The 23,060-nt window shown below is 43.6% G+C and overlaps 1 protein-coding gene across 1 annotated transcript in view; it reads left to right on the top strand.

Moving 5' to 3' along the window:
• The window catches only part of haus5 (HAUS augmin-like complex, subunit 5), a 49,085-nt gene that overhangs the window by 20,379 nt on the left and 5,646 nt on the right, over positions 1–23,060 (top strand). The window contains exons 10-18 of the mRNA XM_060932495.1: positions 809–936; positions 1,027–1,108; positions 8,390–8,538; positions 8,819–8,981; positions 9,435–9,515; positions 17,461–17,606; positions 17,733–17,826; positions 21,941–22,079; positions 22,178–22,310. Coding sequence (XP_060788478.1) covers positions 809–936; positions 1,027–1,108; positions 8,390–8,538; positions 8,819–8,981; positions 9,435–9,515; positions 17,461–17,606; positions 17,733–17,826; positions 21,941–22,079; positions 22,178–22,310 — 1,115 coding nt within the window. The remainder of the gene's footprint in view (positions 1–808; positions 937–1,026; positions 1,109–8,389; positions 8,539–8,818; positions 8,982–9,434; positions 9,516–17,460; positions 17,607–17,732; positions 17,827–21,940; positions 22,080–22,177; positions 22,311–23,060) is intronic.

Genomic DNA, 23,060 nt, shown 5'->3' with positions numbered 1-23,060 from the left:
AAAGTCTTGCCTTAGCTTTAGTCATTTGTTAAAATTATGTAAATGTACTATAAGTAGGGGCCGAGGGGATAATGGACAACACGGCGTTTAAAATTTGACGCATCGCTGACATGGTAGGGGCCAACGACATGGAGCTTTTTTTTTTTTTCAGTCAGATGATTTTTTTTTTTTTTGCTTTAATCCATGATAACGGCATAAACAGAGTTGACAAGAACATCAGGATGGATTTAAAAACACTTTTTTTTTAAATGACTGAAATTTCACCCATTTTCTATACACTTGATTTTATGACCGTGAATAGAATAAGCACCCCAAAAATAAAACAGATTGTTCGACTGAATCACTTCCTGTTTATTCGAGTCGAATAGATGAATCAGGAGTCGAAGACAGCCAGTAATGTAGGGGGAGGGGTGGGCGTGGTTTAGTTTACAGTATGTTTTATGGATAAATCGGGTCTAGAATGTACATCAAGCATCGCTATCGGTGAAAGTTTGTCATAATTTGTATTATTGTTCAAAACTGATTCAAGAAAGATTTCTTTTGTGGAAAATAACGAAAGATGTGAAATTCCCCGAATTCTAGAATGATACGATATATAAAATATAGTGTGCTTTTATGTAAGAGCAAAACCATTTTGTGTTTGTTTGACCTTTTTAAACAGTCCTTTCTATCAGGAAACGTATTAAAATAATCAGATTTTTGTTGTAATAATGTACACTTACACAAGCGCTTATAAGTGTAATTCAGATTATTGGAAGATTATTTTAAGCTAACGGATTGCAGTCATTTGAACTCTTTGGATTTTCAGGATGTGCTGCGATTCCACCCACCCAATCAGATCCTTTTAGCTCTGCAGGCTTTGGCCTCCAAACACCAGGTGGCGCTGGAGGAGAAAACCTCAGCTTTGGATGTGGACCGTGACGTTTCTGCTCTCGGGTATGAAAGAATGACGATTTTTATGTTTTCTAAGCTTGGTAGAAGTCATAAAAATGCTCTTTTTTTTACGATGATTTGTGACGACTGTAGGTTTCGGTATGAGAGTAACCACCTGCTGGACGTGTCCATGGAGGAAGAGGAGGACCTGCCACCGGTTCGCAGTCTGTTACAGGTGAGCGCAGATGAGGAGACAGCAGAGTGTAGATGTATTGAGGAGGTTTTATCTGGACACCGTGGGACAGTTTGGTCGTTAAAGGAGAACTGAAGGCAAATTTTATCATCAAAATTCTATTTCTCTCATTTTATTAAATATCGGAACGCATTTTTGATCGCTATTTTGTCGCCGCTATAGCAAGTTATGAGTGTTTGAAATATGCTCTGTAATATATCAGTCCATATGTCAAAGCGACGGCCGTAAACGAGACTCGTCGAGACCTGTGCGAGACATCGTAGGACGGGAGTAAAACGTACAGCGGAAATCAAAGTGACCGACATCTGCCAACGTTGTCAAAAGACGCGCGCGCCCTCTTTCGAATGCTGGCGTAATCAAGCCGGAAGTTTTCCCTGTGTCCGAAATCGCTCCCTACTCACTATATAGGGCACTATATAGTGAGGACGCCATTTTGTAGTGCTGTCCGAAACCTTAGTGAGGATTATGTAGGAAATGCGCTCAGTGTAATATGGATTTATCACAAAAATACATGCATGTGTTTTTATTATTTTGAAAACCCACCAGCTGCCTGATCTGGCACGTTTTAATTGTGCGACAGTAATGATGTAAATACCAGCGCGACAGACTCGTCCTTATCCTGTCGTCTTTCCAGCTCTTCTCAGTTGGTTCGAAGTTGTATGGAATAATCTCCATGTCATGTACGCGAGGGAGGCGGATGTATGTGCAGGAGTCTCATCTCATCTCATTATCTGTAGCCGCTTTATCCTGTTCTACAGGGTCGCAGGCAAGCTGGAGCCTATTAGGGATGTTAACCGATGACCGTTTGACCGGTGGTTGACCGAATCAACGTCAACCGGTTAATTTTTTTTTTGGTTGTCGGTTAAAAAAATAAATAAATAAATCGTTTTGGAGCGGAGAACCTGGAATTCTGTGTTGTAAACGCTTGGGGCATGCCATGCGGTGTAAGGACGACAGCTGACAAATCAGAAACACCCATTCAGTCATGTCCCGCCCTCCCGCCCCAGTTGAAGACAGCTGCCACTCGGCGAAAGAAAAGTGTAGACACAGGCTTTTTAGCTTACAAATTACTATTCTGTTTTTTTTTTTTTTTAATTATTATTAGAAGGCACATGGAGTTTAGTCCTGCCTTGGCCAGTGCATTCTGAAAGTATGTTTCAGTCTGTAGCCAACAATGCATGTTACTGCAGATCATATCTCTCCACACAAACTAAAGGCGCAAATGCCGACTTTTTCACGGCTGAATCGTGCAGATCCGTTTTTTTTTAGGGGGGGCGTTGGAGTGTCTGAATAATTTCATCAGAGTAAATTCTGTATTAAAATTACTAAATAAGCAAATGCTGTTGAAATTATTCAGACACTCCAACGTCCCCCCTAAAAAAAAAATGGGATCTGCACGATTCAGCCGTGAAAAAGGCGGCATCCGCCAAAAGGCGCGCCATTTGCATCCCTGTTAAACTCATAGGTTAACCGACTTTAACCAGCTAATGAGGCTCGGTGGTCGGTCAAGATTTTTTTTTTAGTTTTCGCCATCCCTAGAGCCTGTCCCAGCTGACTACGGGCGAAAGGCGGGGTACACCCTGGACAAGTCGCCAGGTCATCACAGGGCTGACACATAGACACAGACAACCATTCACACTCACATTCACACCTACGGTCAATTTAGAGTCACCAGTTAACCTAACCTGCATGTCTTTGGACTGTGGGGGAAACCGGAGCACCCGGAGGAAACCCACGCGGACACGGGGAGAACATGCAAACTCCGCACAGAAAGGCCCTCGCCGGCTACGGGGCTCGAACCCGGACCTTCTTGCTGTGAGGCGACAGCGCTAACCACTACACCATGCTACCAGAAAACATGTTCTCATATCAGTTAGGCTGTGAAAACCATGCAGGTGCGCATTGGAAGTAGGATGAAGAGAAGAGATTACGGCCCAATCCCAATTCTAATTTCTACCCCTCCCCCTTCCCCTTGGCCCTTCCCCTTGAAACTGAGCTACAAGGGATAGGGCTTGAAATTCAACCCTTACGTATTGGGATAGCCCTTCAACGATCGCATACGTCATCGCGTACCTCCGTCAGCGTTTACGTTAGCAAAACGCGACCAAATGCGTCATTGGCTGCGACCAGCCGCTACAGTCAGAGCCAGAGGCAGAACCAGAAATCTCTGCTGGCAGGGTGTGATTTGTTAACTAACACCACTGAATGGGATATCTTTGGCGCTTCGTGCACCACATCCGACAGAATGAGGTGTCAGAACACTCATGTAAACAATAAAAGTGAGAATAACAGAACAAAACGTACACAGTCAAGCAACCGAAAACAATACTCACTCCCAAAGCTTTTTAGCAGCAGCTTGGATTTCAGAAATCGCTGCTCATTCTCAGCTCGAAAGCGAATCAAGCGGCGTGTTTCCTCTGGATAACAACTTAAAACACGTAAATAATGAAGAAAATACATTTATGACAATCTTTCGCTGCGGGAACTGCCATCTTTCTGAAATCCGCATGAAATCTCGCTGAAATCCGCATGGCATTGTGGGAAATCACTCAAACCCCTTCGTTCGGAGTCAGCTCCAGGAAAATCTCCGTTTGGAGGGGTACAGAAGCCCTACCCCTTCCCCTACCCCTCCGCGTTAACTGGGATTGGGATACCCCTACCCCTTCACGTGAACGCGCAAAATGGAGGGGAAGGGCCAAGGGGTGAAATGGGATTCGGCCTTAGCCTATCGGGGGTTTCTCCCCGAGAACATTTTTAATATTCAGCTGGATAAACACTGGTTTTTTTGGTAGTTTCAGATGGAAAAAAAATATCTGAATGCAAGAAAACAACGTTCTCATACCCTTTTTAAATTCAGACTAGGCCTAGCCTAATCATATTTTTTATAGCCTTGGTCAGCCTATCTCCATAGTAACGAGTTTTTACCTTTGACCTTACAATGTACAGGGATGTGATTTTTCCGCGAATTCGCGGAATTCTGCTTTTTTCACCTCAAAACTTGAAAAAAAATTTTTCCGATTTTTCCCTCAAATCTACATTCGTATCCTATTCGTTCCGACTTTGTTTGAAAGATGGCAGCCTCGGATTTGCATCTTTACGCCTCGATCACGGAGGCTGCCATCTTTCAACTCTCTGTTTGGAGCGAGCGCATTCATTGGTTGTTACAGAGCGATGGGCCAATCACGTACCTCGTTTCATCTCATTGACGTTATTACGTCATTTACGCAATTACATCATTGAGATGAAACGAGGTACGTGATTGGCCCATCGCTCTGTAACAACCAATGAACGCGCTTGTTAGATAGCTGTACGTAAGCTCGCTTCAAACAGAGTTGAAAGATGGCAGCGTCCGTGATCGAGCGTAAAGTGCGCGCGCGAGTGAGAGAGTGCGCGCGCAAGAGAGAGTGCACGCGAGTGAGAGAGAGAGAGAGCGCGAGTGAGAGTGCGCGCGCGCGCGAGAGTGTGTGCGAGTGAGAGTGTGTGCGCGCGCGAGAGAGTGAGAGAGAGAGAGCGCGAGTGAGAGAGAGAGAGCGCGAGTGAGAGAGAGAGAGCGCGAGAGAGAGAGAGAGAGCGCGAGTGAGAGAGAGCGCGAGTGAGAGAGAGAGCGAGAGAGAGAGCGCGCGAGTGAGAGAGAGAGCGCGCGAGTGAGAGAGAGAGCGCGCAAGTGAGAGAGCGAGAGAGAGAGAGCGCGAGTGAGAGAGAGAGAGCGCGCGCGCGAGAGAGAGAGAGCGCGAGTGAGAGAGAGAGAGCGCGAGTGAGAGAGAGAGAGCGCGCGAGAGAGAGAGAGAGAGCGCGAGTGAGAGAGCGCGCGAGTGAGAGAGAGAGCGAGAGAGAGAGAGCGCGAGTGAGAGAGAGAGAGCGAGCGAGAGAGAGCGCGAGTGAGAGAGAGAGAGAGAGCGCGAGTGAGAGCGAGAGAGCGCGCGAGTGAGAGAGAGAGAGCGCGAGAGAGAGAGAGAGAGAGAGCGCGAGAGAGAGAGAGAGAGAGAGAGAGAGCGCGAGTGAGAGAGAGAGCGCGCGAGTGAGAGAGAGAGCGCGCGAGTGAGAGAGCGAGAGAGAGAGCGCGCGAGTGAGAGAGAGAGAGCGCGAGTGAGAGAGAGAGAGCGCGCGAGTGAGAGAGAGAGAGAGCGCGAGTGAGAGAGCGCGCGAGTGAGAGCGAGAGAGCGCGCGAGTGAGAGAGAGAGAGCGCGAGAGAGAGAGAGAGAGAGAGCGCGAGTGAGAGAGCGCGCGAGTGAGAGCGAGAGAGCGCGAGAGAGAGAGAGAGAGAGCGCGAGAGAGAGAGAGAGAGAGCGCGAGTGAGAGAGCGCGCGAGTGAGAGCGAGAGAGCGCGCGAGTGAGAGAGAGAGCGCGCGAGTGAGAGAGAGAGCGCGCGAGTGAGAGAGCGAGAGAGAGAGCGCGCGAGTGAGAGAGAGAGAGCGCGAGTGAGAGAGAGAGCGCGCGAGTGAGAGAGAGAGAGAGCGCGAGTGAGAGAGAGCGAGCGAGAGAGCGCGCGAGTGAGAGAGCGAGAGAGAGCGCGAGTGAGAGTGCGCGAGTGAGTGTGTGCGAGTGAGTGTGTGCGCGCGCGAGTGAGAGAGAGAGTGTGTGTGTCAGAGTTGCATGTTGACCATTAAATTGGCTTGAATTTGTTAATCATGACAAGTTTTTTTCTTGTGTGTTTGCTTGCCATTTTAGTACAATTTTTAAGTCAGAAAACCCCAAAACCCAGGAGCTTCAGGGGGCTTCCCCCCTTGTCCCCCCACCAGGGTGCTGCCCTGGACCAGCTGGGGGCCTGTGGCCCCCAGACCCCCGCCTAAAATTTTCAGATAATTTCACCAGCCCCAAATCACATCCCTGAATGTAGCCTACATAAAAACGAAATTTAAATACACATCAGTCATTTTTATGCATTATTATGTTTATATCCTGATATGAATTTCATTGTGTGATATTTTAAAATTGCTCAGATGGCGAAATTAGTAATGATTTAAAACGTTTCATCCCTGCTCAGCACCGTCAGTACTCCAGTACAGGGCACTGCAGCGCCCTCAGCACCCCACTTCCTGCGCCCTTGCCGGTTCCTCGCGTCAGGCTGCTACTGTATGCATCAAAATTGGTTTATAGCCTGACTCGGGGATGTCCGTTTCATGAAGCCAAGAAGGCTGTGATAAAGCTCATCACGAGCACGACGGAGGCTACCTTTTAAAATAAGGGGTCGGAAGGCGAATCGGGAAGGCTGCGTTATTTTTAATTAGCCTAACAGGCCTACTTGCAGTCCGGGTATATGCGCAACGGCAGGCCTGTGTACACGCCTCTCCATCTCTCTCTGTGTGTGGGTGTGTGCATGCGTGAACGAGAAGAAAGAGCACTGTGAATGAACAGAACGATACGCAACGGAATTTTTTTTTTTTTCAAAATCGCGAGTCTGATTGTGCGGCAATAGGAATCCATTGTGTGGCGCTGCGCCACACAGTGGTCTATGTATGGGAAACCCTGTATTGTAATTTGGTCAAATTAGGTCGCATTTGACCAGAGTTACAGCCCTTGATTAACAAAATTATACTTTGACAATTTCATGAGTGTACGTTTTCCTTCTGAAATCAACTCCTCACAATTTGGGGAGGAATTTCACTAAACTTGGGAAATGGCCTTGTTGTATGTCTGTGATATGCATGTTGTAATTTTGTTCAATTCGGTCACATTTTCACAGAGTTACAGCCGTTGATTAACAACCTTGTACTTTCACATTTTCATGAAGGTGTGCTCGCCTTCTGACATCAACTCCTCTCACAATTTTTGGACGAATTTCTCGAAGGTTGGCAAAAGGCCTTGTTATATGACGGTAATACGCAGATTGCGATTTCATTTCGTTTGTGAAAATTTTCCCAGAGTTTTGACCATTGATTAAATAACTTGTACTTTGACAGTTTCATGAGGGTGTACGTTCCTCTGAAATCAACACCGCTCACAATTAGTGGAGGAATTTCACCAAACTTGGCAAAAGGCTTTGTTATATGACAGTTATATGCATATTGAAATTTCGTTTAATTTGGGCAAATTTTACCAGCGTTATGCCCTTGATTATTAACAAACTTGTACTTTGGCAATTTCATCAAGGTGTGCTCGCTTTCTGAAATCAACTCCTCTCACAATTTTTATCTCCCGCTGACCGAAAGGCCCGAAGAGGGGATTATGTCGTGGCGATGTCCGTCCATCCCAGGAAGGGTACTTGTGTTCTGAAATCAACTCCTCTCTCAATTTTTGGAGGAATTTCATGAAACTTGACAGGATTCTTTATTATATGTCGGTAATACGCATATTGCAATTTCATTCAATTCAGTTCAGCCATTCCAAGCTAACCTACACATCATAGTCATTTTTTCAAATCTCACCAGGTGTTAAAAACTGCAGCTCATTACAAAGATATATATCTGAAGTTAATATATATGAAAAATCACAGGGATCGGTCACTCCAGTACTGTTACCATGACGATGGAAGACACACCCCTTGGAGCACCCTCCAAAGATGCCAATGCATTTTATCTTGCATACAAAATGACATTTTATCTTGCATACAAACCGAAGGATCTGCAGCTGATAACATTTTGGAAAACTTTGTTCACCAAGTTGAACTAAGGACCACGTTATTCTGTGCATTGTTATGTGGGAGTTTAAAAATAAATAATAATAAATAGATACAACTTTTGCACTTTGTTTCATACTGGTGGAGGTACTCGTCACGGAAGTCACTTTTTTTCGGTCACGGAAGTCACAGACTTCCAGTGCTCTCCAAGGTCAGCAATTTACTAATTTATGATGGCTTGCTTAATTTAGGAATCTCTAGACTTCCCCCTGGTATACTGTGTGAGACAAATGGTACATCTCTCCCAGAAGGCTACGAACTGGATAAAACATTTCTTGAGTCAATATTTTTGAGGATGTAGCTGTCACGGAAGTCACATTTTCCTCCTGTTGTTGTTTTTTTTTTTTTTTTTTGTATGAAAATGTAGTTAGAAATGAAAAAAATGTTGGCTATACTAAGGAGCTGTATAATGTCCATGAAATAAATGCATAACATATTTTAAATTTGTTCTGGAATTTATGGGCCATAGATTGACTTCAACCGAATTTGAGTAGCTTTCGTCACGGAAGTCACCTTGGAATGGCTGAGTTGCATTTTACCTGAGTTATGGCATCGTTGCCAGCGAGGGACATTGCACTCTCGGAGCACTCTTGTAACTAACGTCGTTGTGTTTGTGTGTGATGTTCCTGTGTGTGCATGTTTTGTAGTCTGCATGGGAGGAGGTGGAACAGTGTTACATGCGCTTGGTGGAGGTTCGGAGTCGAGCTCGGAGACTCCACGCTGATCTCGGCGCTCTCACGAAGGAGGTCCGGCTCAGAATTCTGGGACAGGACGATCTCGTTAACCCCACGGCCCGGTGAGTTCACGCTCCTCTCCTCCCTCAGAAATGCTGAGTATTTGCTGATAACGTTAGCAGGATCTTGTTAAATCCTAACTTTTTTGTTTTATTATTAAGCTCCTCCCCCCTGGACCTGAAGTCCTCTGTTGTTTTTTTATATATATATATATATATATATATATATATATATATATATATATATATATATATGTATGTATGTGTGTGTGTGTATATATATATATATATATATATATATATATATATATATATATATATATATATAATGTGTGTGTGTTAGGAGTGTGTTTGAGTTGGAGCTGCAGGTGGTGAGACAGGCTGCGGTGCGAGACAGCGTGCGAGTACAGTGTGCCCAGCTCCAGCTGGAGAACCGAGAGAAACGCGAGGCTCTGCGGAGCCTCCACACACAGTGGCAAAGCATCATGGACTTCAGGCAGCTCGTGGTACGTAGCAGGAACAGCGTAAACCAGTCGCGTCTAAAATAAACTCCTCATGAAGGAGGTAAAGGGAACATGAGCCTGTTTATAAACATCACATCCTTTTTATCACACTGCAGATGAGGTACTCTGCTATCTAGAACCTGTACTGTGGTTGTAGCAGTGTTCCTCACATCTTTAATCCGGGCCAAAACAGTCCCCACAGGATCCACCATTGATTTTTGGACAGGGGGGAAAAATTGCTCTAAGTGTTTTGCTCCTAATGAGCAGTTCCACTGGTTCCTCCTTGTCCTTCATGTAAAGTGGCCGGTGTTCTGTACTTCATTTTCTGGCAGTTCTAAACAATGTCACGTCCACGTGTATGAGTTATCACACAGGAATACTCCAGAATTCCCATGTTTGCTGTCTCCACTACTTCTGATGTGTGTGTGTGTGTGTGTGTGTGTGTGTGTGGCGCAGGACATCAGACAGGAACAGATACGAAGTCTGATCAAAGGAAACTCCAGCATGAAGACCGAACTCGTGCGTGTTCACTCAGAGGTATGGGTGTCTGCATGCTTTCCTTCTCTTTACTGCAACTTTTCTTTCCCTTCTGCACGGGTTTGGCATCAAAACCCTGATATTGGTTCAATACCAAACTCCTGGAGTCTGAACTTTCTGAAGAATGTTGCTGTTCTTTGATTTGATGATGGGGGAAGCTGGACAGAACCAGCAGTGGATCTTGGATCAGCCTGTAGGGGGGGATATAGAAATTTATTATATATATATATATATATATATATATATATATATATATATATATATATATATATATATATAATATGAAAAAAATTTTCGAGGTGCGGTTTCCATCAAATCCTGCGCTCTGATTGGCTGGCGAGTGGGTCCATATCCTACAATACAGACCCCGGTTATAGACCTCTGGCGACTCGCTCGTTCACGACAACAAACAACATAGTAGCATTTTTTTGTAAACTTTTTTTTTTTTTTAAATAAGATTTATTTATACGATTATCAAAAATCTTATAAATTTTTGCCAGCATTTCTCAGGAGAATAGCATTAATTTTACAGCATGGATAGCGATAACGACAGTGTTCACAGCGAAAGCGAGTTTTACTACCCTGAGGAAGAAGAAATAAAAGAAAACATTTCAGGAGAAAGCTAAAAACCTGTAACTGTTGCTAACGCCGAGCAAAAACATGGCTGAATCCTGAATGACTCCTATTTGTATAAATAGGGGACTACATAGGCGGCAAAATGTAGTTTTTTCCTGCCATGGAAGTGCACTAGTATACCGAGGAGGAAGCCATTTGCATTACAGCCGTGAATGAGGATTCAAAATAGCGGCTCGGCTCGGTTTTCCCTTTCGGGCGCTCTCGTTTTCTGTTAGAATTTGGTAAAGAAAAAATAAATATATTCTTTACCAGCTTAAGGTCGGTCCGTATGGTGAAATACCGTCACCTCGGCCTTGAATACTGATCTCGGCCCAGAGGGCCTCGCTCAGTACTTTCAAGACCTCGGTCACGGTATTTCACCATACGGACCAACCTTAAGCTGGTAAATAAAATGTATATCTCACAATACTTAAAGGCATTTCTGTGATGTGATATGTATATAGTGATTTATAGGTTTTTAACAAACTGCCAACAAAAGTTTTTCACTTTTATTAAAAAAAAAAAACCCTGCAGGTTCATTAATTTATTCAAAGGTTCAACTGTCATTTTTTTTTTCCTTTTCTCGTACAAATAAGATATGTAGAACGTAATAATAAGTCAGTCAATGAGGGCGTAGCTCACTCGGGCCCTGTCTAGTCCAGAAGGAACGATCTAAAGTGGGCCACCTTCCTTGCGCAATAAATGTTGCAAGCTGTATACACGCTATAGAAGCGACATCCACCCTAGGAATACTGAACTATTTACCAGAAAGAATCCAAAACGGCGAGGAACTGACCGAGAAGAAGTGATTTTTCTTTGTTGAACTGCTCATTAAGGCTTAATTAGTCCATAACTTCATTAATAATTGTAATGAAGCAAATCTGGGTAGAAGTTCTATGCACCCTAGGTTCCCCCACCTTCATGCCAGAAAGAATCAGAATCGGTGAAGAATTGAGGGAGAAGAAGCGATTTGTGTGGAAACTGCTCGTTAGGGATTGATTAATTACTCCATATCTTCATTATTAATTGCAATTATGCAAATCTAGGTAGAAGCTGCTGTATATGCACCCCAGGCAGACTGACCTTCCTGCCCAAAAAGAATAAAAATCGGTGAAGAATTGAGACAGAAGAAGCGATTTTTATGAAATGTGAACAACGCCAGACAACACACGATGGGATAAACTTATCACCTGTCGCCAGATGAGGTGATAAACAGTGGATTAAGCCATGGTTTTGGCAAAGTGTATTAAAGTGTATCGTTTGGAAAACTGCTTTCCGGTCCGGAATGCTGACTTGTGTTTAGATACATCAGTCATCTTATAGACACTTCAGGTCCTGTGGGCGGAGCTTGAGGAATATGAGTGCGATTTACCTACCCAACTTTAAGAGACCACAAACCTTGGGGGTGGGGCGGCGTGTCTACTTTCACCGAATGCATGTTTAATGTCTACAAAATAAATAATTTACTAAAAAATTTATAAATCCAGCATTTTACAGTTTAAAATGTTTTCGAATAACATTTCTACTCGTCTGATTTCAACTGGAGTTTGTAAGTCTTCTTGTGGCACCGGTAAAATATCTCAGGAAAGCGTATTTCATCATATTTCCTAAAGCCCACATCAGACTTTTGACACTTTGATGAATCGAGTTATCGGTTTAAACCAGTATTTCTCAAACTTTTTCAGACCAAGGACCACTTTGTCCCAAAAAAAAATTTCAGGGACCACCTGTCAACACCCCCCCGCCCCACACAACACGCGTGCGCACACACACAGACTACGTTCAGACTGCACCCTAAAACGACCCATATCCGATTTTTTTGCCCATATGCGACCTGTATCCGATTTGTTATTGACAATCTGAACGACACAGATCCGATTTTTTCAGACGCGACCCAGGCCGCTTGGATATGTGGTCCTGATTCCGATGCATATCCGTTATTTTCACATGCGACTGCAGTCTGACCGGACAGGTCGCATTCATTCATACGACCTACACGTCATCAACAAGAGACAAACGTCACTATTCTGCGTTGGCTAATCCTGCCTCTTTGGTGGAAAACAACGACATTTGTACAGTTTTCAGAATTTAAATAGACTTTTATAGAATTGATCAAGCTAATGGTGGATTTGGTAGGGACCTGGATGTTAAACCATCCTGTATTACAAGATTATAAGATTGTTCTGGAAATTTCCAGTAATTTGACACCTTCGGTCTCATTAGTCTGCTGCCCACATTAATCAGATTATTGTGCGAGTTCCGCCGCCGCCACAAAAACCACATCGCCAGGTCTCGCCTCATCTCCATGCTTTACTTGCAAACTTGAAGAGTGCGCTTTTTTTTGTTTACGTATTACGTAGATGTGCTTATTACGTGTCAATTTGCGCATGCGGGACACTTTTGGGTCGTTTTCTGTTCATATTGGAGATCGCATACAAGTCTCATATAATTGGTAATGTGAACGGCCTAACAAAAAAATCGGATTTCACAACAAATCGGATATGGGTCGTTTCAGGTTGCAGTCTGAACGGAGTGACAGAGACCATACAGAGATGTGCACTATTAGGTGTTTTTAATTGAAAAAATTATGGTTAACTAAATATATTAAAGGCCTATCCATTCCATATCCTCCGTGGTTTTTAAAGGCTAGAGTATGGAGGTTTAAAATTCAGCAAACAGTTAATCAGAACATTTCATATCAATAGTTCAAAATTAGGAGGAACACGAATGAACTGAAATGAACAAAACAAATTTTAGATTTAACAGATTACACTTGCTTGTCTTCTGCTCAAAACTGACTCTTTTTTTTTTTTCTTAATGGGAGGAGTGGTGCTGATGCATACTAAGCATCAGTGATTTAATATCTGGTTCCAAGCTGGACAGCTTTAATCTGAGATTGGGGGCCACATTGACTCGGTTTCGCTTTTTAGTTTTCAACCCAACCAGTGCTGAAAATCATGCATTTGGTTGTAGAGCTCCTCGTTCTGATGCATGAACAACTTCACTTCTCCATCCTTGTTGTTTCTAGCCTGGGAAATCCCATGCTGCTTTGCACAATCGTTCCGATCTGAAAAGACAGCATGGAAACTATGGTCTAAAGGCTCGCCTGAGTTAGGGAGCCAATCAGAGAGTGGGGAGGGGTGGAAAGACGGTGACGCGTACTACTCGACAAACGGAAGCTTGTAGTTTATTTGGGACTGTTTACGGATCACATTTAACATGGCGGCGAGCGATACGAACCAAACTTTCGATCAAGCTGGACGGAGGGTCCAGCTTCTCTCGTATTTGTCTTGCACAAACGGCAGTAATCGTTCGGTGCCATTGTTTTCCTATTTTTGTTTTGCTTTCTCTTTCCTTCTCCTCTTCGTCGCTCTAACTACGTCACCGGGTACAACTGCCATGATTGGCCATGGGCTACGTATACGCCAAATGATAGACATTCGCAACGTCCAATAAACGGCCGTTGACAATCGTAAACCACACCTCCCCTACGAGAAATCCAATAGGCGGATTCCAGACCATATTTCACTTGTGATATGGTCTGGTGTTAACCAGACTATGTTGTTTCACTTTCAGTAAATTAAAAAAATCGCCACGAACACGAGCTAGTTAGGATTAGCCTATTATATGTTCAGAATTTTCGTTTGCTTGTTTTCAGGTCTGTTTGCCTGTGAGGCAGAGATTTGTGAGGTGACTGTTGCCTAGAGACGAGAGGCGGAATAAGAGCACGTACACACTACAAATTTGATGTGGTGCAAATTCAGATGCAGAACGCTTTTTAAATAATAATAATGATGAAATTACAGGCCCGTTTGATTGCCGTTAAAAACAAGATTGGATAAATTTAACTTTCTAATAATGTTACAAAGCATACGCTAGCTCAGACCTGGGCATTTTACGGCCCACGGGCCGCATCCGGCCCTTTGGTTCATTCTGACCGGCCCGCGTAAGGTTAATTAGAAATTACAAAATAAATGTATTTTCTAATTTTACCTCATGCATGGACCGAATGTGCATTTTGAAGTTGTGTTCAACAAAAGCGCAATGCGCGCGACATGAACATGACATGAAATCCCACGAAACCTAATCCCGCGAGGACTACTTCTGTAATTTGTCCAGACCAACCACAAACTTGTACGTCATCCTTCAAACGGTCCAGCCAATCACACAGTGTGACGTCACCAGCAGGCGCCGGAGCCCGAGCCGATCTGTAGATCTGATTCCTACACCGAATCGACTGATGATCATCTGTCAGCTGTGCTTCGCATCTCCACCTCAGACATTCAACCTGACTCTGATGCGCTCGTTAAAGACCAACAGAGACGAGATTTCTCTCACTGAACAAATAAAAAACTGAAAAACACCAAATGAGGTGATTAGACTAGATTACAAATGTGAGCATCATTATTATAATATGATGTATCTTGCTTGATATTTGGAGTAGAAAGACAATACTGTGATGTCTTTATTGTGTTTTGCGGTGAATGTGACTGAAAAAAAAAAGGTACAAACGTTCACATTTTGTTAACCATTGTTTTGGGAAATTTGATTGAATAAATGACATTTTTTGTAAGGCAACCTCATTTTTTCCATACTCTTACCAGTCTTAGCGGCTTGTAAAAACAATGTTATTTACTGCTTTATATAAAGAAATACAATTAATATTATGCAGAATTTAGTTCAGCCTTTTGGTCCGGCCCTCCACAAAATTTTCCGTTTCTCATGTGGCCCCATGGAAAAAATAATTGCCCCCCCCGCGCTAGCTTATCTTGAAAACGCTGACTACATTTGTAGATCACCTCGCGGACCACTTGAGGTCTCTCGCAGACCACACTTTGCGAAACACTGGTTTAAACGATGCCGTGTTGTTCATCCCCCTCTTCTGTAAGATGGACAGCTGATCAATCAGGACAGTAATACCGACCAACATCACGTGCAGTATTTGTTTTTTTTTTGTTTTTTTTCCCCCCAACATCATGTGCAATATTTACTTTCGGCACATGAAATATTATTTTCCATTCCATTCCATTATCATGTGCAATTTTTTTTTTTCTTCTTCTTTCTACAGGTGTCCCAAAAAAAAACTTACATTGAATCCATTGGTCCGCCATATTGGCTGTGTTTGGAACGCGGTGGTCATCTTTGAACATTTGTAAACATGCGTTTATCTATTTATGCATTTAACCATAGCTCTAAGTCAATAAACGATGCATTTATTGTAATTTAAAGAGTGAGTACATTTTTTGGGACGCCCTGTATTGTGTACTTCAAGTTATTTAGGTTTGTTTCTTTCTATAACTTGCCTTATTTCTATTGTTCGAACGTTAACCATCTCAGCACTGGTTTTTGCATTTTCTATTTCCAGTGTAGTTTTTAGTTTAGCCTCTGATGTAATCTACAGTATTTCTATTGTTATTCTATTAGGCACTGGTGTATTTATTTATTTATTTATTTATTTAAAGGCGTTTACTTCTTGTATGGTTCTTATTTTGCATTGTTTATTATACCCCTGCTTCAAAGGAGGGGGTGGAGGTATACTGGTTTACCTCTGTCCGTATATTCTTATCTCCGTATCGCCGTCTGTCCGAAACACCCTTTTTCTCAGCAACCACAAATCATAGCCTCTTGGTTCTTGGTACCAAACTTCAGCTTGGGGTTCTATACCGTCAAGTTTATTTGTATTGCGCTTTTAACAATAAAAATGGTCGCAAAGCAGCTTTACAGAATTTGAACGACTTAAAACATGAGCTAATTTTTATCCCTAATCTATCCCCAATGAGCAAGCCTGTGGGGATGGTGGCAAGGAAAAACTCCCTCAGACGACATGAGGAAGAAACCTCGAGAGGAACCAGATTCAAAAGGGAACCCATCCTCATTTGGGCAACAACAGACAACATGACTATAACATTAACAGTTTTAACATGAAGTCAGTTTCGTTGATGTTATAAACTCTTCATTGATGGAAACTTGAGTGCAAAACTGTTCATGACAACTGCAGTCCTAAAGTTAGCAAGTCAACTGTAGTCCTCAGCCATAAAAGCATTACTGTAAGAGTCCAGAGCTAGCCTGGGCCCGCCCATCCTAAGTGTGACGCAACACGAGGGCCTGTTGCGAGCTTAGTCTGGCCAGGCAGGCTATCTCCAGCTCTTCCAAGCTCCCGAAAAATCGGGAGCCAATCAACTTTGAGCATCTCCAACGGCCCTGGGTAGAGGCGTGTTCAAGGCAGTGACGTAGTAGAACTGCGACCGGAAGCCATAGATTGTTTACAGAATCTATGCCGGAAGCGCTTCATTCACTAGAAACATTACGAACATGGAGCAAGTTCTCATTGAAAACGGAGCAAAGAGCAGCCCTGGAGGTATTTATTGAAAGGAAGGACGTTTTCACCTTGCTCCCGACCGGCTTCGGTAAGAGTTTAATCTACCAGTTAGCCCCGTCGCGTCACATACGTCAGAGGAAAGAGTGATGTGATTGGTTTAAGCTTCGTCACAGCCTTTTCTGGCTTCGACCAGTAGCAAACTGAGGCATTTCAGGGAGGCGGGTCAACCACGGGCTCTGGGAAACGGTTGGGCTTAATATCTTTGCCAGACCAAATGCTCGCAGAGCTTTGAAGTCGCGTTAGCCAGACTAGTCCAGAGCGTCCTGCAGGCGTAACCCTCAACTGTCCTCATGGGGCCGTCCTTCACAGGAGCGATGCAATAAAACTCCGACCAGACACAGGGCACCAGGATGGATCAGGCAGGTCCGAGGGGCAGAAGAGGTCAGCATCTCGATCCCAGGACCGACATGTAACTCAGAGGGACAGATTGGGGGGGGAGAGAAAACACAGGTTCTATACCGTGTCGACCGTTTTCAGGTCTGTCTCACATCGACTTCCTGTTTACCGACTGAATGTATTTACGAAACATATAAGGTGGATTTACAAAATTTCCGTCACACTTTTTTTCTCAGCAACTACAAATCAGAACTGCTTGATATTTGGTACCGAGCTTCAGCTTGGGGATCTATACCATGTCGACCGTTTTCAGGTCTGTCACACATCGACTTCCTGTTTACCGACTGAATGTATTTACAGAACATATAAGGTGGATTTTGACGCTATTTCAAGAAGCAAAATGCTATTTTAAAGTGACGGTTTACCAGGATGCTGTTTGAAACCCCTGGGGAGACACACTGCTCTTTACTTACTCGTTTCAGGGTTCATTATTTGTTGAAGTCAACATTCGTAAATGAGCAGTAACTCGCAGCTGATCTTGTTTTTAACTTGTATTGTTTATGGAGTAACCTCTGGCACAAGGGATTAATAAAGTTTTGTCTTGTTTCCTGTTAGTTGCGCGAGTTTGTGCGGGAAAAGCTCAGCCCACGGTTTGTGGGCGTGATCCGTTCTGCTAATGAGCTCCGTAACTCCGTGTCCCAGGAGGCCAAGCTGTTTAACTCTGTGTGTGTGTCTGCTCTGGACCGCAGGATTGTAGACGGGTAAAACATCATCACCATCTGTACGATGTAATATCGAATACTCATTAGTGTTGGGAAACGAACCGTGATTTGAATAAATAAAGGTTTAAGATGTTTGTGATGTTCTCTATCTCGTGTATGATGCAGCGAGAGATTAGCGGTGGATCAGCTCTCCTTGTATCGCATGACCTCTCCGGCTCTGCAGGCCGTCCGTCAGAGTCTCTGCACCCCGCTCTACACGGTGAGTCTCTCACACACCACGTGGTTTTATTAATGATCCCTTCCTTATTCACACGTTTCTCTAGGAACAGGTTTATTTTTTTCCTTACTGGTTAAAAGAGATGCTGGAGAGGGAACGACTGTTTATAACCGAGAACAGGAAGTAAACAGGAATGTTTCACGGACATACCACGTCATAAAAATATTACTATAAATGGATAAACGTGTGGTACATTCTTTAATTTATATAAATTGTTAGCATTGGCGAATCACGATGGTGGAAGAGAAATAAAGCACTTAGGGATGGTTGTGTTACGGGGGAAAAAAAAAAAGTTTCATAACTCCGGAACCATTTAACACTTAACAGTCAGGGTTGCCATGGTGACGTATAGTAGCTATTCTGTCAATACTTTCTATTTCATTTCCAATAGATTTGTGCTCTGAGATCAACTTTCGTGTGATCAAGCTCATCAGTAACGCTATGTTCACACTGCAAGGCTTAATGCTCAATTCCGATTTTTTTGTGAGGTCGTTCACATTAACAAATATATGCGATTTGTATGTGATCCTCAGTATGAACGAAAAGCGACCTAAAAGTGTTCCGCATGCGCATTGCAGGATACGACGACGTCACACGCAGTGAGCATGGCCAGTGTTTACGGAAGTAAAACCGCCCGGTTGCGGTATGACCCATCCAATCTAGCTTGAATAGCTGCATCCCCCCAAATGGAAATCAGCTCCCTAACCTCTGCGTCCTTCCATTGAGAAGATTCAGAACCTTCACAGCCCGAAGCGTCCCTCGCATTGATGTCATGCGCAGAGGCGCAGATACGTTTTTTGAACTGGGGGGGGACAAAAAACTGGGGGGGACAAAGCTGCCAGCAAACCAACCCCGATATGCCTGTCAAACTCGTTGTGGGTTACCATAGCAACCAAGCTCGAGCTCGCAACCTGTGCAGTCTGCGCAGCTCAACCAACCGAATATCAGTCTTTGTTTTATGTGAGTTGTTGCAACTATGTATACACTGCTGTGCACCTCAATAAACCGAATGGTAATTAGACTTTTGATTTTTCCGTGAGGTTTGCCTTATACAAAGAAAGACAGCATAGACGTTTTTTCCTCCCTATAAGTGGGGGGGACCGAACGAGGTGAATTTAAATCTGGGTGGGACGAATCCCACCCGTCCCACCCTCTATCTGCGCCCGTGATTATGCGCCATGTTGTTGTAACTTTTTTGAGAGACCCGCCGCCTACTTCAGCGCAGAATAGTGACGTTTGTGGCTTGTTGATGACGTGTAAGTCGGATGAATGCGACCTGGCGGTTCAGACTGAAGTCGCATATGAAAAGAGCGGATAGGAATCGGAATTAGGACCACATATCCAAACGGCCTGGGTTGGATTTGAAAAAATCGGATCTGTGTCGTTCATATTGTCAATAAAAGATCGGATACAGGTCACATATGGGCGAAAAGATCGGATTTGAGTCACTTCAGCCTGCAGTGTGAACGTAGCCTAAGAGTTCAGCCGGTGTCTGAGAAATGTTTTTAATGTTATTTTTGGTTAGCTGTGCATACATAGAGGATTTTACATAATTTTGCAAATATATGACGTTCATCTTCAAGTGTTGAATGTATACATTTCGCAAGTAAATGAAGTGAACGAGTGATACGCAAGGGAATGAAAAGAATTTTAATTGTGAACCGAGTCGCCATTTTGACAACACGCATCGAGTCAGCGGGAAAACACTGGGAGTGAAATATCAGGAATTATTATACACACAGGACACTTTTTCGATGGAATAAAAATGTGTTCTATTCCCTTCTAGCAGGTTTCATTCATTTGGTTTGATAGCATGCAATATTGTTAGCGTATCGCTTATCCTACGTGTATTACGTCACTCTACCCAATGGAGAATGAGCGTTGAATACGGTTTACGATATTGCATGGATGGTTGTCAAGACAACATGATGTCACACGTTGGAGACGTAAAACTTCCAAGCTAGCGAGCGACTGGGACAATTTGTAAACGAACATGGCCGCCAGGTTTGCTTCGTTAAATACGGAAGATTTGGAGAGAATTTTGAAAGAGAAAGACGCATTGAACAGCCAAAAGGAATGTGTATGCATAATAATAATAATAATATTGGCTGGCTTTTTTTTTTTTTGTGGTCCATCAGATATGTTCCATTCAACTACTCGTCTCTGACTCGTTCAGTATCTTACTAGCTGAATGGAATATATCTGATATACCACTCAACACCAGCCAATATTATTTAATTATTTTTTTCATGGTCCGGTTTCCATCAAATCCTGCACTCTGATCGGCTGGCGAGCGGGTCTGTATCCTACGGTACGGCCCCGGTTACGGACCTCTGGTGACTCGCTCGTTCACAACAACAAACAACATAGTAGCAATTTTTGTCAACATTTATTTTCACATTTCTCAGGAGAATAGCATTAATTTTACAGCATGGATAGTGATAACGACAGTGTTCACAGCAAAAGCGAGTTTTACTACCCTGAGGAAGAAGAAATAAAAGAAAACATTTCAGGAGAAAGCTAAAAACCTGTAACTGTTGCTAACGCCGAGCAAAAACATGGCTGAATCCTGAATGACTCAATTTTGTATAAATAGAGGACTACATAGGCGGCAAAATGTAGTTTTTTCCTGCTATAGAAGTGCACTTGTATACCGAGGAGGAAACAATTTGCATTACAGCCGTGAATGAGGATTCAAAATGGCGGCTCGGCTCGGTTTTCCCTTTCGGGCGCTCTTGTTTTCTATTAGAATTTGGTAAAGAAAAAAATAAATATATTATTTACCAGCTTAAGGTCGGTCCGTATGGTGAAATACCGTGACCTCGGCCTTGAATACTGACCTCGGCCCAGAGGGCCTCGCTCAGTACTTTCAAGACCTCGGTCACGGTATTTCACGATACGGACCTCCCAGCTGGTCAATAACATTTATATATATATATATATATATATATATATATATATATATATATATATACACTAAGTAACTTTAAAAACGCACATTGATAAAACTTGCTGAATTTGTGCTGAGTTTATCTCAAGAAGAAAAGAAATATATCACAATGGAAAAATAACTTCGTTCCGCCCGAATAAGTTCCAAATCTGTGCTCAAATCAGAATTTAAGGGAGTTGTACTCAATAACGTACAATATGACTCGGGTAGTCAATGACATGGACAGGCTTTAATTTTCAAACAAATTTTGCATACACTGTACACACACAATCTTGCCTATAAATACCCGGGGGAAATGATGGGAAAATTGTCATTATTGAAGATGCCACGCCTAAGCCAAAATCAACGTGAACAGGCCATCGGGATGTTGCGTGCCGGAAGTACACAGACAGAGGTCGCCCGGCACTTCGGTGTTCATCATTCGACCATTTCCCGTTTGAGTCAGCGTTAGACAGACAGGGAGCACCAGGGATCGTCCACGCCCTGGTCAGCCTCGAGTCACGACGCCAGTTCAGGATCAGCACATCAGGCTAGCTCACCTCCGTGACAGATTCCTGACACCCTCAGTCACTGCTGCTGAGACCCCTGGACGACACAGACCCAGAATCTCCAGCATGACGGTCCGAACATGGACCAACTGTCACTTTGAATTTTTTTATTGTGAATTAATTCTTGAGTTTGACAATAAATGTCCTTTATCGATGTTTCAAGATGTGTGTGCATTACATACAATATCATAAATTTCAAATATATGCATGGATCTAAAGTGATGTGTTGAATTCCATTGTGCGTTTTTAAAGTTACTTAGTGTATATATATGTCACTCAGATCTGTGATGTATTTCGTATGAAAAATGCAAGTTTTCCAACACGAGAAGATAAACTTCATATCTTCAAGCCAACGTGTGTGGTGTTTTTTATTTTTTTTTTCTTATATCAACACATTCACAAACAAAGTCCCCAAATTTATCATCAATTTCTTCGCGAGTGACATACAGAGATTTATGTCACGGTTTTGGTTCTCCATGTCCCGGCTGGCGCTCGGATGAAAAATACATACGAGTGGTGTATTTCGCAGTAAAACACTCGGGTCTGGATCATGTAATACGTCACTCAGCGCTGGTATTTGTGTGTTTGTGTTGTCCAGGCGCCCGAGGAGTTGTTCTCTCAGGCCGTGTCCCAGAGGCTGCAGCTGCGTTTCCTCCATCGCCTCCTGCAGCTGCGCACGGACTCTCTAACAGACCTGCAGAACCGAACTGCGCAGCTGCCTGCTCCTAATCAGCAGGGTAACGCACGCGCGCATCTTCCTACTCTATATTCATTAGCAGTAAACTGCCCTTGTGTTGTAAATGTGTTAAATCGTGTGTGTGTGTGTGTGTGACAGCTCTGCTGCAGAGTGTGAAAGCGGAGGACTCCGACTTGCTGCAGTCTCTGTTGCCTCGTGTTCAGGAGCTCACACAGAGATGCTCGAAAGGCGTGGCCTACGCGAGTCAGGTCATCACCGCCATCACACACTGGTAAGGAGACGGCACTTAATCTCACATCTCAACTTCCATCATAATCCTCCACTTCAGCGCTGTCTAGCACTACGTTCACACTGCAAGGCTTAATGCTCAATTCCGATTTTTTTGTGAGGTCGTTCACATTAACAAATATATGCGACTTGTATGTGATCCTCAGTATGAACGAAAAGCGACCTAAAAGTGTTCCGCATGTGCATTGCAGGATACGACGACGTCACACGCAGTGAGCATGGCCAGTGTTTACGGAAGTAACCTAAAGTTTCCTGTGTATGACAGTAGCCAGCATGGAGTACCTGGCGATGATGCAGTTGTTGTTGCGACGGAGCCAGAACATGCACAATAGCCTGACGTTAAGGAGGAGGTTGAGAAGGAAGAGGGCAAGGGTTTTAGCTCAGGCGTTCTGCGGGGTAGTGACTGCAACCTCCGTTCAAAGGAACGTGTGGGTGCGGAGTCGCATTGATGTCATGCGCCATGTTGCTGTAACTTTTTTTGAGAGACCCGCCACCTACTTCAGCGCAGAATAGTGACGTTTGTGGCTTGTTGATGACGTGTAAGTCGGATGAATGCGACCTGGCGGTTCAGACTGAAGTCGCATATGAAAAGATCGGATAGGAATCGGAATTAGGACCACATATCCAAACGGCCTGGGTCGGATTTGAAAAAATCGGATCTGTGTGGTTCATATGGTCAATAAAAGATCGGATACAGGTCACATATGGGCGAAGAAATCGGATTTGAGTCACT

This window comes from Neoarius graeffei, chromosome 10 (assembly GCF_027579695.1).
Source record: "Neoarius graeffei isolate fNeoGra1 chromosome 10, fNeoGra1.pri, whole genome shotgun sequence".
Lineage (NCBI taxonomy): Eukaryota > Metazoa > Chordata > Actinopteri > Siluriformes > Ariidae > Neoarius > Neoarius graeffei.
The sequence above is the reverse complement of the archived record's forward strand: the minus strand, read 5'-3'. Positions and strand labels throughout refer to the sequence as shown.